Source organism: Anomalospiza imberbis, chromosome 12 (assembly GCF_031753505.1).
Source record: "Anomalospiza imberbis isolate Cuckoo-Finch-1a 21T00152 chromosome 12, ASM3175350v1, whole genome shotgun sequence".
Taxonomy (NCBI): Eukaryota; Metazoa; Chordata; class Aves; order Passeriformes; family Viduidae; genus Anomalospiza; species Anomalospiza imberbis.
This window is the reverse complement of record NC_089692.1, coordinates 4916224-4933338: the sequence shown is the minus strand read 5'-3', so window position 1 is coordinate 4933338 and position 17115 is coordinate 4916224. Positions and strand designations below refer to the sequence as shown.

General features: G+C 42.2%; 2 protein-coding genes across 3 annotated transcripts in view; one reads left to right on the top strand and one right to left on the bottom strand.

Moving 5' to 3' along the window:
* Nucleotides 1–12928, top strand: part of PDCD5 (programmed cell death 5) — a 279491-nt gene extending 266563 nt beyond the window's left edge. The window contains exon 6 of the mRNA XM_068202550.1: nt 12914–12928. The gene's annotated coding sequence lies outside the window, so the exon portion shown is untranslated. The remainder of the gene's footprint in view (nt 1–12913) is intronic.
* The window catches only part of ADAMTS18 (ADAM metallopeptidase with thrombospondin type 1 motif 18), a 79176-nt gene continuing 71300 nt past the window's right edge, over nt 9240–17115 (bottom strand). For both annotated transcript variants that reach the window (XM_068202532.1, XM_068202531.1), the window contains exons 20-23: nt 16582–16773; nt 16019–16231; nt 14877–15024; nt 9240–11284 (exon numbers count right to left, since the gene is read on the bottom strand). In XM_068202532.1, coding sequence (XP_068058633.1) covers nt 11169–11284; nt 14877–15024; nt 16019–16231; nt 16582–16773 — 669 coding nt within the window. In that variant the 3' untranslated portion in view covers nt 9240–11168. The remainder of the gene's footprint in view (nt 11285–14876; nt 15025–16018; nt 16232–16581; nt 16774–17115) is intronic.

Below are 17115 nucleotides of genomic sequence, written 5' to 3'. Positions count from 1 at the left end.
CATAGCACACACATAAAAAATATCAAATCAAGAGCCCATGCTTAAAAATGCTCAGGGTCAGGAAAGGAGGACTCCCACAAGAAAGAACTGCAGGACTTTGCTAACTATGACAACCAATATCTGTTATGCTGAAGTGGATTAAATAATTCTAGTATTTGTAAATAACTCCTAACAGCAAACTGGGTGTCCATATAATTTCAATTCTCAAGGAGTAATAATTTTACTGTAAATTATTCATATCTGTGGCTGGGAAATGGGGAGGTGGAGGACTGTGCTTTAGAGATGCCCTAATTTTGTAGTGCCAACACCTTAAATACCTGAGCTTTAAGTGAGACACTGAAAAGTGCCTGTCTCTTGTTTGGGCACTGTCACAGAACACCGTGGCAGCAAATCCCTCCCTGGGTGCAGAAGAGAGGAAGAGGAGGTTTTAGGAGGCAGCAGCCTGAATTTGTCAGGATCTCTGCAGCTGGGGTGAACCCACCTTCCCTCTGGGAATGCTCTCAGGCTCTGCTGAGCTGCCATCAGGATTTAGCCCCTCTTGCCCACCAAGGAAGGCAGAGAGATCTGAGTTCACACCCCACTTGCTGGGCTAAGAGCACACCTGCTGCTGGCTGTGGGAGGGTAAAGGGGCCGAAAGTCTCCTCTGGAATTAATAAATCAGTACTGTTTTTGCTCCTCCACGGATTTGGTGTGGAACATCTGTACATATGTGCAGCTTCTACACAGTATCACACCATATGTATAGAGCAGCTCTCTGGGGTATGGAAAGTAAGAAATCAGTAAATGGCCCAGCCCCACATGTCTGGGGCATTCAGAACCAGAGCTCTGAGGGCTGGAGGACAGCAAATTCTTAAGGAAGAGGGAGAAACTGGGACACAGGAGCAGCAAGCAGTGTGAAAGGGAGAAGGGGGAAGCGGAGCATGGCACCTCAGTGTGACTGAGTGTTTTGTTGAGAGCTGAGCCATGTGAGCTGAGGAAGATTTTGAGTGAGACCTAATTAAAATCCTCATGAGAGAGGTTTCTTTTCCTTGCAATTATTTTTATGTGTGTCAAGGATATTTATTTAGGCATGTAGAGCTGATGTTTCTAAGAGGAATTAAAAACATATTTATGGCTATTTATAATATGTTATTGCATTGTTAGACTTGGGGATTACAAACACTGCAAGTCCATAAGAACAAAGAAATTGTATGGCCAAGTCTACAGCAGTGGATCAGGACTGACATGATTTGCAGCCCAGGCACTTCTCCGTTTTGGTAGAGTTTGGGGAGGCAATTAATTCCTAAGTAGAAATTCTACAGCATTCCAAACAGAGTATCATCATCAGGGTTTGTTTCTTCTATGACCTACTCACCCCCTTACACCCAACTGATGGCATATTGAAACTGGATGGAACTTTGGAGAACCACAATTTTGACAAGGTTTTCCACTAGTATCTTAATTTTTTGTTTCAGATTATTTAAAAAAAAATCCTTTCAGTGATCCCATTTATAACTAGAGACCATCTGGAAACTTCATAGCAAAAGGCAATTTAGCGAACAGTGGTTAATAGGTAACCACTGGACTGATGAGGTGCTGACTCTGGCTGCTTCATTATAATTCCACACATTCTGTGTCCTTCTAGCACAAGGATACATTTGCATGTTGTGGCTCTGTGAATGCCCAGAACATGAGACAGTAAGTGTGTAGCTTTGCCAGACATCTCCCTGGGGTAACTTTGGACAAGCAAACTCCAAAACTCATACCTGAATGTTTTTTCTGTAGGTCCTTATGGTTGATGGCTTTTTCCTCTCCTTTTTTTTTTTTTTTTTTTTTTTTTTTTTTTTTTTTTTTTTTTTTTTTTCGTAGAGCTGGAATTCAGCACACACAAGTAGCAAATGCAAGTGCTGGTTTTGAGGTGAACTGAGCTCACAAGTTCTCTTTTCTTTCTCAAAAGACTTCCTGCTAATTTCACTTCCACAGACCAATTTGGCGTAGCAGAAATGGCCCAACACACACCAGCAATGAAGCAGGCTCTCTGTGCCAATCCCCAGGGACACTGCTGGAGTCACCATCCCTGGAAGGGTTCAAAAACTTGTGGACACAGCACTTGATGACATGGTTTAATGGTGAACGTGGTGATGGTGCTGAGCTGACAGAAGGATTTGGTGTTCTTAGAAATCTTCTCCAACATTAATAATTCTATTAATCTCTCTATCCCTCCAGACTTTGCCCCTTTTTTTTGTATTGCATGATGTCCATCATGTCCTGTTTTCAGTCAACAGAAATGTTTTGATTTAGAATAGATATGTAAGAAAAAGGTGAGGTGTATATATATATATATGTTTGTATGTAAATAAAACCATACACATATACTTGTTCCTGAAAAAAATTCTGAAATTCACTTAAACCTCAGACATGTTTTTCAATACTTGAACTCTCCCCCAAACATTACCTTCAAGAAGCACAGAGGGATGATAAATCTTGTCTCACAGCTCAGTAACTGAAGCACCCTTCTGCTCTGCTACTGCCCTGACTGAGACAAAGCCCCTCTGCACTCATGGCAAAGTTTCGGCAATGTTTTAGCACTGTTTTAGCGCTGTATTTGTAGAGTAACTCCAGCCTCTGTGAGAATTCACGGGATTTCCTTGGAGCTGTTGATCCCTCGCTAAACTCACTAGGTGGCTGTCTAAGAACACGGATGGGCTGTGTCCTGCTCTGCTCTTGCTGCATTGCCCACTCGGGCACTGGAGAGCTCCCTCTCCCCAGCCACGGCAGGCACTGGCTGCCACTGCCAGGGCAGGGCTCAAGAAACCCAGCCCTGCACGCCCTGGGCACCAGATCCCTTTGGTTAAACCAGTTTTGTTCTCCAAGGCAGAATTATGTATTTTTATCAATCGAGTTCAAGCTTTGCTTGAATGAGTTCCTCACAATTTTTAAAATTCTATGAGGTATTTCTAGGAGTTAGGTAAAAATAGGGAATAAGGTGCATAATGAAGGCTGCTTTTTTCTTCCAATAAACTAGAGCAGTGAGTAAAATCAGCTTCCAGAATCTGGAAATTCTGGTTTGCGTGTGAGGGTACAGACTGAGAAAAGATCTGTGCCGTTCACTGAACATTCTTCATGTTCAAGCCCTTGTTGCCAGATGTGGCTTGAGTCTGGCCTGTGTTCACTAATGCTATGCGGTTATGAATCCTTTAACTTAAGGGAAATTATTTCTGATTAGGATGAAAATTGGACCCCAAGGCTCAGGCTGAGCTGAACTTTGGGAATGTATCTCAGTTTTCCAATGCTTTTCATTGGAAACCCTGACTTGTGAAGGAAAGTATGCACGGATCTATCTCCAGTCCATGTGTCATCCTATTGTCTTCAGTTCCACAGAATTTAGAGCAGGGAATTAGACCACACAGCAACGAATGCATCTCTCCAGAGCACCTCTGGATCTGACTTGCATGGTTTGTGCTCCTCTGGACTACCCCAGGAAGAGGAGGCAGGGAATTGGCAGTTGCCTTACTGGGATTGCAGCAAAGCTGAATTGGCACATGGGAATGATCTTAATTGCTTATGCATGGAGAAATGAGGGAGAGGATGGGAGTAAAGAAAGGAATATAAATGTTATCTGTACTTAATCAGTTTTTTCCCATCACTGTGTTTTCAACAGGATACTTACATTCCATGAAACAATAATTGTTCTTTTAGTTCAGCCTTATTGAAAACCCCAGATTTACCTGACACTTTAACAGTTTTCAGTTGGAAATGGTGACATGAGATACTTAGTCTGAGGGCTTGGTCAACTCCATATCTTCCAGAAAACTCAGACTGTGAAATAGTTTGTTTCCTGTGATCAGGGCACCAAATGCTGATGTACAGCTCTCCAGTGCCTTCTGGGAGTTGTAATTTGCTTGTTCTCTGCCCAGCTCTGGTATTTTTTGGCACCTTGCAGCTACACGATACCTTTTCCACGTGGAGATAAATGCATAGTTTTAAGCCCTCATTTGCCATAAATCTTAATTTGCATATTTCAGATTTAGCTGAAATAATAACAAATTGACAAAATGTTTTTGCCTGGCCATCAGGCAAGTTTGAAAGTTAAATTCTTGGCTCAGAGTTGACCGGATTAATATGAAATGCTAAACATGATACTGGAGCTGATCAAACCGTGCAACCTACACCTGAGGGGAATTTTTCTCATGGAATTCATAAAAAGGTCCTTATTTTCTCTTGATTAGATCTGACGGTTAAGGTTTAAGTAGAAAGCAGCAACTTTTACATGGACAGCAGTGGGAGCTTTGCTGTTCCAAAGCCATAACTTTTAATCAGCGCAGTTCCCTGTCAAAGTGGATTATCCCAGGACACTTCACAACTCACTCTGCTCCCAACCCCCCAATGGCTTCAGGGGGGAGCTCTGGAACAGGAGGAGGGAAGCAGTGAAAAAGGGGATGCAATTGTCCGAGAGAGACAGAGCTATGTGCCAAAATGTCTGAAGGTTTCAGGACAGTATGATTCTCACATTATTGGTACTTCATGTTTTAATCAACTGCTGTTTTTAAAAAGGCAAATCCACTGTTTGCCTTCCTCTTCTATGTAGTTAGTGTGCCACAGTAAATCAATTTGGAACCTGAGGTGTAAACCCTCCTTTCAAAAAGTCCTTTGGTAGTGGAGGATGCTGGCTGGGATCCATCTAGTAGGCATGAGGTTCAGAAGGTTAATGAGAAGTTCAGGGAAGAGCATTTACAAAAGCCAGCACCAAGAACAACCCAGTTCTTGCAGCACTCTCTTGTTGGGCAAAGTGGGATTGTACAGTCTAGGAAGCTGGGGAACTACTTCAGTCAGGCTGTTTCCTGATAAGAAGACATAGCACATAAAGAATAGTCTGGGTGTTTTTTCCACCTTAATTTTGTTCCATATAGAACAAGATCTAGATAAACAGTCTGTGAGTATACAATATATCTTGTATATATATCTATGTGGATGAGTTTGAATAGCATTTTCTAAAACTGGCCTGATTAGAGGAATCTCTGAACTAAAAGAAGAGTTTTAGTCTCCCTCTAAGTCACAATCTCTCAGCAGATCAGGGCTGTCAGCAGGACAATGACACATTAACACCAAGACCCACAGCACTTGCCCTTATACAGGCATGAGGTGTGAGTTGTTCCTGCCCCAAATAAAATGAACCATTTAACCAAAGGGGATATTGGATATAGTGATCTAGAGAGTGGTGGTTAAACGCTGAAAGGGATCACTGGTTTTAGTAAATCCAGTCTCTGACCACAGCAGGCTGCTATGTCACAGGTGTCGAATAAAGAATGAATCTAAATAGGATACACTCTTCTGTTCCAATTCTCCTTTCCCTTCCTCAGCACAAGTGAAGAACTTGCAAAAACACCATCTGTGACCCTACAGCAGAGTCAATACAGCAGGTCAAAGATTCAGTTTCACAGGAGATTCTAGCAGAGGTTAAAGTACGTGCACCAATACCCAGAATCTCTCTGGGGTGACCCTGTTGAGGCTTTCCAGTACCCAGAGGGCTCCAAGAGAGCTGGAACCTTGGACAAGGGCCTGGAGTGAGAGGACACGGGGCAGTGGCTGCTCACTGACAGAGGGCAGGGATAGCAGTTCTGTGGACTTCTGTATCTTCAGATGAAGGTTTTTCCCCGGTGCTCTCACCCAGCCTGCACTGAGGCATGAAGGCACAGGTGCTTTAGCTCGGCCTTACTATTCATTCCACTACCTTACTGTTACCTTACTCTGCCTTACTCTTTTGTAGAAGAGTGGTGAAGCTGGGCAGGATTCCCAACGATGTGCAAGTTCTAGGGTAGAGTCACTGTGCTAAGGAGCAAATGGAATGGCTGATGAGTGGGACAGATGTACAGCATGTCTTACAGAGCTCAGTGCTTGAACCAGCCTGTGGGAGCTGCACTGCTCTGCTCCCCAGTCCATGTGCCAAATGTCACACAGCTCTGCTGGAGCTGGAGATTAGCAGGCTAATCTGACACTTGATTTTACCTGAACAATAACCTGATACCAAGCTCGTGATTTTCATTAAAAGTTCCATTGCAACTGAGAAACAACAAAATAAAAAGTCAGCATTAGCTGTTAAGTGGCCACGGGACACGAGGCCAGCTCAGGTTTGTGTGACATGGTCACTTAGACCGCCTGACAGCCTCAGTCAATAGCTGGATGCTTTTCAATGAGATGTTCCAGTTTGTGTATACACAATTTTGGGTTTGCAACTGGTAGTTTGGAAGTGGACACCAAACCCCTCCAAGTAAAGTTGTGGGAAATAATATAGTTTGAAGAAGTATATCCTGTATTTAATGGGAGAGAGCCGTGTTTACAGCCTGTTATTGTCTGTGTTGGTTGATTTTCCCCCACACAGCAGCAAAGCCCAGACTCATGGAAGTTCTGGGCAACTTGGCATCTGTAGTTTATTTTTACAAAACGTGAGCTGATGAGCTTTTTGCTAACAGGCAATATCTCTCTAAGACTGAAATGTTCTGATCCACTTAAAATGTCAATGGAGAGAGCTATACAGTTAAACAGACAGTAGAGGACTGTTATTTCCATGGAAGCAGCAGAAGCAGAGGTAGGGCATTCCTGCTGTGGGGAGAATCCCTTCAGTTTGCCTTATCAGACAGACAAAATTCAGATGTGGTGATTTGAGAAGGTCCCAAAGAAGATCCCAAAAATCAAAATTCTTGTGTATGCTTTCCTCCAAAATCTATTTGGTGTCCACAGATAGAGCTTCACAAATAAACATTTCCCATAAAAATCCATTTATAGTCCTTTTGAGTGGGCTTTTTTGTCAGCTTTGCTATGTTATTATGAAAGGATTAGTGAACATTATCACAACAGAACATAATGAATTAATGTTTGGCAGCCCAAGGGATACTAAAGATCTGTCATTATTTGCAGTAGGCACACAGCAGTGTTGAGGCTGACATGTATAGCTTGATTTAATGCTTACAAAGTAAGCCTGGAAGTTAGAATTTAGCTGAAGGTTCCTGCCTCCATTGGCAGAATCCAGAAATTATAAAACAGGTTCTGTTCATGACTGAATAATTCTTATTATTGAACAGAAAGTACATAAAATATTTAGTAGCTTGAAGCATAGGCCCCATAATAGAAGTTTTTCTTCAAGGAACGTAAGGAAAACTGCATTTGATGTTATTACATATTGAGAATTGAGGAATTCAGATTTTGTCTCTAGCTCAGCCCAGCTGGCAGATGTTTGCTCCCCTTCCCTTAGCCCTGCCTGGTGTGTGCTGGCTGCTGGAAGGCCAGAGTGTTTTTCTGATTCCCTGTGCTGCAGGCAGGGGCTGTGGCTTCCCCATGGCACTGTGAGGCAGATGCTGTCAATAACCTTTGCAGGCTGAGGATCAGCTCAGTCCCACTGCCCCTCTGCCACAGACTGTGCTCGTGGGAAGGGGAAGGACTCCAGAGGGTGATCTACATCAAAGGACACATTCCAGCCCAGCTTGGACCTGGATTTGTCATGAAGAGCAGGGGATGAAGTATACCCACAGTGGTGGTGCCCAGTGAGCAGGAAGCAGGCAGGGAGGTCAGCTTGATTTGGCTGCTGTTCGTACAGTAGTGCCTGGGGAGGAATTTAAAGCAAGTCCTGGAAGCTGCATCTCCTTATTTCAGGACTATTTTGACGAGAAGGAGGTTTACTGCTTTGCCAGATCCTCACTTCTCAGTCCCCAGTAACTGGCAGGTGAGTGATCCGCATGGATTTCCCTCCTCTTGGGACAGTCCCATCTTGGTTAGAACTCAGCACACCTCATTTTTAATTTCAAAGCAGTGTCAGGATAAAGTTCCTCAGTATTGTTCCTTCAGATCTCACCTGCACAGAGCTGCCTTGGAGATGTCCTGCACTGTCCACACAGACAGTGAGACACCAGCACCACTTTTCCTCCTAATCACCATGAGCTCCCTAATAATGTGATCTTTCCCTTAGATTCTTGTGGCACACTCAGGACTCTGAGCCCCTCCTGACCTGTGCACACAGCCCTGAACACAATGGCATCCCAGTGACTCTGTAAGGCTGCACTTCAATTACAATAGAAATAATAATGTTAATTTATTTTCTTGATGCTTTTGAATAGGATTTGCTGAAAAATAAAGGAAATATGGGATATGGATCATGTTACCATAAAACCACATGCAGTGAAACATTCATCTCTCTCCAGCATTTCATGTCTTCTGGGCCTCTGAGAGAGTTGAGTTTGATTTACACAATCAACCTATTCATTAAATATCTGTTTGAGTTTTGGGCAGATGCATCCTTTACCTGAGTGATGAAATCTGACCACAGGAAATTGAGCTATTCCTTTGTGAAAAGACCCCATTCTGCTTTATAAAGTGAGCCTTGCAGCAATACTCTTCCAGAAAACTGCCAAGCTTTGTGTACCAAATACCGTTGTAAGGGCTCAGCAATAAAACAGTTGTGGACTTGGGGGGGATCCAAGCACACAATAGCACATCTTTATGCAATATTTCCTCTTTCAACATCCCCCTCCAACACTGTAATTCACTGACAACCATCAGTTCATTTGAATTCCAAAATTCTAGCCCCAAACACTAAGCAGTTTATAGTCTGAATTCCTGTGTGGGCATATTAATTATTTAAATCACTAGTCCAAATCCCATTCCAAAGAGCTCTTGCTGGGAGTCCTTCAGGAGCAGACTGATCTGTTATTGCTTACTGGATTGTACTGTGTGTCAGAGGCATCTCAGTATTTCTATCAACAGCCCTCTGGATATCTGGCTCTTGTGAGAGCACTGAGTGATTGAATGAAGGGAAAAGCACAAATATATCATGGAGAATATATCTGAAACGATCAGTGAAATGATACCCTCCCTCCTAGGGATTGCCTTGGAAAGTTCTTAGCCAGTTTTAGAAAAATCAAGTATCCCCAGGCAGATGGGAGAGGCTGTAAAACCTCCTGCTGTGTTGAGTGAGGCTCCTTATCTCGAATACTACCTTGCAGATAAAGACAGGGAAAAATCCTGCTGCTTCTGGGATACTCAAGTTCCCACTGTCTTCGATGAGAGGTGCTACAGCTCAGGTTTGTCTTGCACAGGTATTGTTGTGTATTTTAGCTCTTGTGTTGTCATGCAAATTAAACCGTGGATTTTTGCTCCGTTTTGCCTTTTCGGGCCCAATTTCCCAATTACACAGCAGCAGAAAAACAGGATAACCTCCTTATGGGATAACCAACAAAGATGCAAGGGAATGCACACAGCACTTATAGCACTTGATATTTACTTATAACCTCCGTATTTTATTCATGAATTTTACAATTCCAAATATAATGAAACAGTTAGAGTATTTTATTACAAAGCTTATAAAATAATTAAATATTACACTTATAGTTTTTGCTTTTTTTACACCATAATTCGTACTTTGTGACACTACCATTTTCTTTCCTCATTTCTCATGTAAGGAAGTGAGCAAAGAAATATAAAGGAAAAGCTATGCATTAATAAATTAATTATTTTACATCAAATAATAAAAAGAACAATTATAAAAACAAAACAAAAACAACCTTGTAGTTTTCCTAGAAAAAAGGTTATAATTACACAATGTCCAATATCAAGACAGAGCAGTGTAGGTTGAGATATGTTTCCAATCATTTCCTAAAGTAACACAGAATGCATGTTTTTAATTTAAATTGTTTCAGAAGGAACTGCTAATTTTAAGTGACCACTGTCTGGCATTAGTGCTGAGCTGGCTAATCCTACACCGAAACCATACTTTAAAAAAACACTCAAACTGAACTACATTCATCAAACAAATTGTGGGATTGGGTGGAATTAGATAAATATGTCCCTCATAGGCACTCCCAGAAAATTACAGTAGGACAGAGCTCTGTCTCTGAATGGGTTTGGCAAATAGGTTGGGGTTTTTTCAATGCAGAAACCTTCTGAATGACACCATTTGATACATGGTGCCATCAAACATCTCGATACTGAACGGCCACAAATATCAGCATTTTTACAATTCTTTTGTTTGCTGGTAGATTCTGAACTAAATGCAAGTATTAGGAGGTTGTGTAAAAATAGAATTGACTTTTATTTGGTAAGAGTGAATAATACACTTATTTTTTCATGGTTTTTTTTTTTTTTGTAACGTGAATAAATAATTGTTTAGAGAAGTTCAGCATGAATTAATGGACTGTAATATTCTTATTTCCTTTGGGTAATGGATGAATCAAAATTTGCAGAGAGATTTGAGATTAGAAGGAAGACATTCTTCAGTATCTTGGCATTCAAACAATCTAGCTTCTGAAACAAAACTACTTAAAAATATCAAATTTAAATTTTAAAATTACATATCTAATGAGCTTAGAAAATTGAAAACATAACCATTGAGCTCAATCAATCTGAGTTCCTTGAGTTAGTTGAAATATGCAATTCTATTTTACTTGTAACACGGCAATATTAAAAGTCCAAATACTCTAATGCTGCATATTTCTAGGAATACATTTCAAGTTACTAGTTAACCACCTCTGAGTTTCTACACAAAGCAGAAAATGAATTCTTCAAAAATTATAAAAACATTAGAATGATGCACAACTTGCTTTTCCAGCAGCAAGTCTGGTAGAGAAGCACCATAATATCTTTGTAGTGCACTATTTACTTCTGGTGGCCACACGTGTGACACTGCCTTCTCCAGCCCTCAGCCATGGATGTCCCTCTGGGGCAGCAAACAGCTTCCTCACCCTGGGACAACAGTCACAAAAATAGGAAAGGACACGCTTCTGATGGTGTGATCTGTCCTGCTGCCACGCTTCTTCCTCCTCCAGCTGCCAAGCTCTCCTGCTTTGCATTCTGGTAAATCAGGCAGAAAAGGCTCCCTTGCCTTAATTTCTTCCATGTAACATGTGACAGTGCAAAATGACACTTTTAAAGAAAGAAGAACTTCCCCTCGAGTTTCAGTGTTCAAGTGATCCATAGTACCCTGTGCTTTAGTGAGGTCAGCAAATTAAGAAAGAATAAAAAAGAAACATTCCTTTTTCAACATATATCCAACAATTACTGTACCTCAGATGTTCCCTTCGAAAAAAATGTCTCTTCCATCAGTGGTTTATGTGGCACCGTGTCTTGCCTCAAAGCAGAGATAATTCCAACAAAAATTGAAGAAGAGAATCCTGTTGCTGAAGGGTTCAGATGACACACTGCTATCAGTTCTTCTTCGTACATGATTTACAACATTGCTTGCCATAAAATTTGTGGTTACAGACACCATGCTGGGGCACCAGATGACACCAAGTGAAGAAATCCACACAAGAAGGATCATCTGAAGGAGAGAAACCCAAGCAATATGGTGAGACTGTGTTTTAGGAAGTCTGCAAATCGGGCAATAGTCCCACACCCTTGTATGCCTTTGGTAATATTTAAAACATGATGGGCAACTCGATTCAAAGGAGAGGAAACATGAAAGAGCTTTCATCTCAAAAATAATAGTTTCTTGCTTTATTTTAAGAGCTATTAAATTTTTGCCAAGAGATTTGTTAACTTGATTGAGATAGAACTAATATTATAGGGGGGTCAAAAGCTGAAGGAATTAAAAAATTTGGAGCACAGTTTGTAGCTCAGGATGACAGCAGGAAGTTCCACATTGGAGGATAAAAAAAAAAGCCATCCATGTTTACATCTCTGATTACAAATGTTGCTCCAAAGCTCATAGAAATGAGCCTCCTCCATATTTGATGCCAGTTGCTGGTTGCCATCACCATCATCACGTGAAGTTCAGCTGCACACAGACCTCACGGAACTCAGAATGCCTGGGCCCTGCACAAAGTGCTCTGCTCTGTGCTTGCATTCCAGCACTTTCTGGAGACACTTCTTTATCTCCCTTTTACTCTGCAGGAAACCCAGAAATCTCTTTTCTCAGACACTTCAGTTAGGTGTCATGAGTCAGGCTTTTAGGACCTTGAATATGCCATGTTGGCAAAATCTTAATTAACTGTAATGGGAGAAGAGAATTGCTAACCATGGTTAGTTCTCAAAAGCCCAGCTTTTAATTACAAATACAGTCAAATTATATTTTTCAATTAAAATCCTGTTACTCTTCAATTTATGTACAGATATGATTTATACACACAGCTCCATTGCTTTAAAAACACCTCGTAGCTGCTCCTCTCTCCAGTTTTGCAGTGGATGCTTTATGTTTCTTTAAAGGAGGAGAGTGATGATTCATATGGGTGATTTATAAACAAATTCACCATGTCTGAGAGAGCAGTAAGACTCAATGGGGTTTAGCAAAATTTATAGCTAAACTGAAATCTCCTGTGAGCATGGGTAAAAGATTTTGTTCAGCTCTCAGAACTACTGTTTACATGGTCAATAAAAGGAATTTACAAGGCAACTGAACAAAAATCTAGCCACCACTGTCTGCATTCTCAGATCAGTTACTGAGTCACAGCACATAAATGCTCCCTCACAGAGCACAGACAACTTCTGCATGTTCCATTGGCCAGGAGGCATCTCCATCTCCCTATGGCAACTTCCTTGGTTTAGTCACCACTGCTCTTTTTTTATTCCCTTTTATATGATGGCAAAGGTGATTTTTTTATGCCTTTATCACGCTCAAATTTATTTGAGTGAAAAAGAAAATAATTTAATATTAATTATTATTTTAAAATGCCATTTTTCCTCTGGTTTTAAAAACATGAGCTTGTCTTTAAATTCTAATGGTAGGTAAAGAAAATACTGTTCTTGAACAGGAGCTGGGGAGCTCAGGACTGAACTGCAGCCTTCCCACTCCACTGCACTGCCTTTCTGTTCTGCATGGAGTGTCAGGAGGGATCCAGCTGGGAGTTCAGCACCAGACTTCCATTCCTTCACCTGCTGCCACCAGACAGAATTTAGGAGGGCCCAAAGCAGACAAGAGATGAAAAGCACACACCACACCAAGGAAGGAAAGCTGTTCTGATGAAGACAGGAAGAAGGTCTCCTGCCACGTAAGGGTGAATTTAAAAAAAAAGTATGTTTAAAAAAAAAAAGTATAAGCACTAAGGAAGCCACGTTAATAAATCTGTATGTCCCCTTTGAAGATCAGAGGGCAATGCTAATATTGCAGAGGTATGGCTGAAATTGGGACTTAATCCAAGGACTACTGGAAGGAACACAAAGAGTCCCACAAAATTCAGTGGATGGTGATCAGGCAGTCAGGTCCTTATTTCTATTTGCCCAAGTATTTATAAGTTGTTTAGATTTTCATTCATTTGAAGCAGCTGGATTTACTACGAGTTACGGTGACCGTAACTGCATCTAGAGAGGGATGGAAATGACCCAGCTTGTCTAGGAAAGTGTGCAAACTCTCCCTGAAACATTAATTTCTTGCCTGTGATCACTGAGCTGGAGCTGCATGGCTGATAATAGAGACTGATTTGCTTCAATGTGATTCCAGCCCAGCTGGTTTCCTCTCCTTTTGCTGCTTTAGACAGAAAGTTAGAGAGCAGCGAGGAGATAATTGATCTCTAGAGCCTGACGACCCAGGTATAATAAAGGGGAAAGGGCTCCTGCAGATGTGAGGAGAGAGAGAAACAAGCCAAGGCCAAAATTAATAACAGACAGTACTTCAGACATGAAATATAGCAGGGGAAAACAGGGGTGAAAGAAAACTCCTTGCTATACCCTAACAGAAAAGGAAGTTATACAGAAACTCCAAAGTACAGCAGAACCTTTTAGGAATGTTAATTTGAAGTGTTAGGAACATTTACTGATAAAAACAGCAGAACTATTTACTTATCCCTTTTAGGACCATTTCATCTCCATATCCTTGTTTGGATTCAGGTCCCCTGATAGATGAGGCTGATAGCCTGCATGTCTGGGGCTGATGCAGCAGAATGGTCTGTTAGGATCTCACTGGGTTTCACAAGGGTTTTGTGCACAGAGAATGCCAGGAATTGGGCAGACATGGGGGTGGTTGGCTAATGTCAGTTTACAAGATGCAGGGCCAGAGCTTGACCTCTGCTCCCAGCTCCATTACCACCTTCCTCAGGCAGTCCAGTCTAGGTTTTATAGAGGTTGCTTTCAGCTCCCGGTTTTAAAAAGGTAACAAGTCAATTAATGTGCAGTATCTTGAAAGTCACAGTTTAAAGTGCTTAAGCATACCTAGATAACCAGATTATGGGGGACAAACGTGGACCTCCATGAGCATTTTTTATGCAGTTAGGAAAGAGTCACAAATAGTAACCATCCTGTAAGCAAATCTCTTTGGAACAGGATAATGCACCACTCTTTGTCTGTGGTGGTTCTGAGAGAATTCCCCTTCCCTCATTCCATGCAGTACAAAACCTCTTGTTCCCCCCTCCCTTGTCACACTGAAGAGGTGGAGAGATAGAGTAGACATGAAAGTGGAGAGAGACCCTAATTTCATGTTCCCTGACTGCATGTCATGCACTGGTCAGAAGCAGTGAGAAGGACATTCTAGGTAAAGCAATTTTGGAATCCCAGGAGCCAGGTGAAGTCTAGGAGACTAAAAATATATGGCAAATTCTTATTGTTTAGTTCCAAAGTTGCTATTATTCATCAAAAGCAGTACCAGCATAGAATGCTTGTGTTTTTCAACAAGAGAGTAATAAAGGTGCAGTTCAGAACCAAACAGCATGACTTTTTCACATACTTCTTTTAACATATGCCTGTTTATAAAATCTCCAGTGCCAGTGGTACTCCCAAGTCTGCTTTAAGAGGGCTCACTAGGTGAAGAAGAGATGCTGTTAATATCAGAGTAAATTTGATAAACTTCCAGTAAATCTGGAAGTTTTGGAAAAAACCTTCTATGAAGGAACAGGCCAGATCAGTGGTGTAGCGAAAAGGTGATGTTTGCTGGGTACAGAACTCTAAGCAACAAGCCTGCTGCAGCATCTTGAGCTGAATTTTACCTCTTTTCACGGGGACTGGACAGAAGCTGGTGTTGCAGGCTCTCAGGACAGCTGGTTTCTGCTGGGGCAGGCAGCCAGCAGCTGGCCTGCCCTGGCGCAGGCACTGCACGCTCCGGGTCTGCACTCCCCCGCCGCAGGTCACCGTGCACTGAGCAGAGGGAAAACAACACCTTGGCTTTCATTGCAGAGACTCTGAGAGCCCCTGAAAACCAAAGGGGGAGCTTTGAAGAGCCTTGGATGAAACTTTCAAAGCAGGAGAGGTCAGGATCAGGTGTGCTGCTGTCCACCCAGCCCCATCAGGACCAACTTTTCAAAGACGTGTGTGTCTTGTGGTTATTTAAGGACTCAACTGCAAATCTGGTTCCTTACTTAGGCATCAAGACAGAAACTGAACATTTTAGAAACCTGTTTCTGATTGTCTGCATGGATTTCTTTTGATCTCTAAGCCTCTGGGCCCAACCCTGCTGCCTGAACACAGATAAAACTCCCATCAGAACTCTAATTATGGCAGTATCTGGGGAAAACCACTATGGGTTTGCAGGAAAAGCTGTGAAGTATTTTAAAATTAATAAGCCTTTTACTTGTATGTGCTTCATGAAAAGTTGTCTTTAAGATAAATGTGATCGTTTTCATCTGATTGCAATTGTCAGGCATACATTGTTTCATGTAAATATCATTAAATGGGTGCGTGTCTCATTGATATATGACTCATAAAGTAGATAAGTTCCAGAAATACAGAAGCTTGTTTGCAAGAATGTAGAAACAAATACAGACTGATCCCACAATTAATCATAGTATTTAGGGAATTCCAGGCAATCTGTGCAGATGCTCAAATACACTGTGCATAGAGATATGCAGTAGTTCAACCACAATGCACTTTGAAGAAGACTGAGAAGAAAGTGTTGGAAAATGGGTGTGGAATGTAGTGATTCTCAAGCATGAGTAACATTTTTAAGTGACATTCTTCAGTTTCAGGACAAAGCACTGAGCTGCACCACAGCTCATGATGGATGTGGACCAGCTGCATCCCATCTCAGTGGCTGAGTGGTGTGGTCCTCCTTAGGGAATGGCTCCGTGCAGGGGCCTGTTAGCACTGGAGGCAGCTCCTCCGTGCCGTGCCACCTCTGATTTCCCATTCCTACCTGCTGCCAGGGCGAGGAATACCAGCCAGACACCATGTTATACAACATCTGCGATGGACAGGCACCCTTGTTACAAGCTTCCTCCAGGTTGGTGTTTGGTTTCTTGATGTTCCTGCATCTCCTCTGAGGGAAGGTGACCAATTTCCCGTGGATGCTCTTCTCGCCGCATTTGAGCTCTCGCTGTCGCAGGCCAGGCCCGCAGGAGGCTGAGCACTGCAGAGGCAAAGCACAGCTTCTGCAGCCTCACAAACACATGCAGATAAAGGGGAAGGTGTGATGTGTCAGACACCCCAAACTGTGCATTATAAAAGCATCACAGAACTAATCCCACAAAGCCCATGCTCCGTAAAGTGTAAACTGAAATATGAACTCCAGTCAGTGATTAACAAAGACATTGGGGTACATCCATCTACATCTGGGGTTTACAGCTTCTCACCTAGAATACCTCATTTTCAAACCACAGCTCAGCTGTCTTTCCTCCCCATGGTTTGTGTGTGTCCCTGAGCCACCATTGCCAAGAGCAGCCAGGGCAGGCAGCGAGCCATGAAACTGCACCACTTTACCTCACTCCAGGAAGAAATCACCCACTGGAGCCGGTCATTTTTGGGACAGCGTCCGAGCACACAAGTCTGCTGGGACTCAGGCTTAGGGTCTGTGCTGCACATGCTTTCAGGCAAGATTTTCACCTTGGGAGAACCAGGACTCTTGCAGTAGACATCTCGTTTCTTAATACCTCTCCCACAAGTCTTGGAGCACTGTGATGGAAAGAAACACTTCTTTGAACTGGAGGAAATAAAAATTGGCACAATTTGCATTTTCCAGCAGAGCACAGAAAGCATGGCTAATGTGCTGTACAGCTGCCATTGTGATATAAGTAAACATGAAATCCTATTGGTAAATAAGTAACAGTAACATCTGTGTGTCATTTCTAAAACATTGTTCTAAGTACTTTCTTAAATGTAAGCTGTGAACTCTCTCAGCCCCCATGTAGAACAGACAAGTAATATCTCTTTTCTGTGGATGAGGTAAGTTGGACTTGTGAGCAAAATGCTTTTTCCCTGCTCAGCATAGTTGAAAGCTGGTCCTAAGCTCCCACC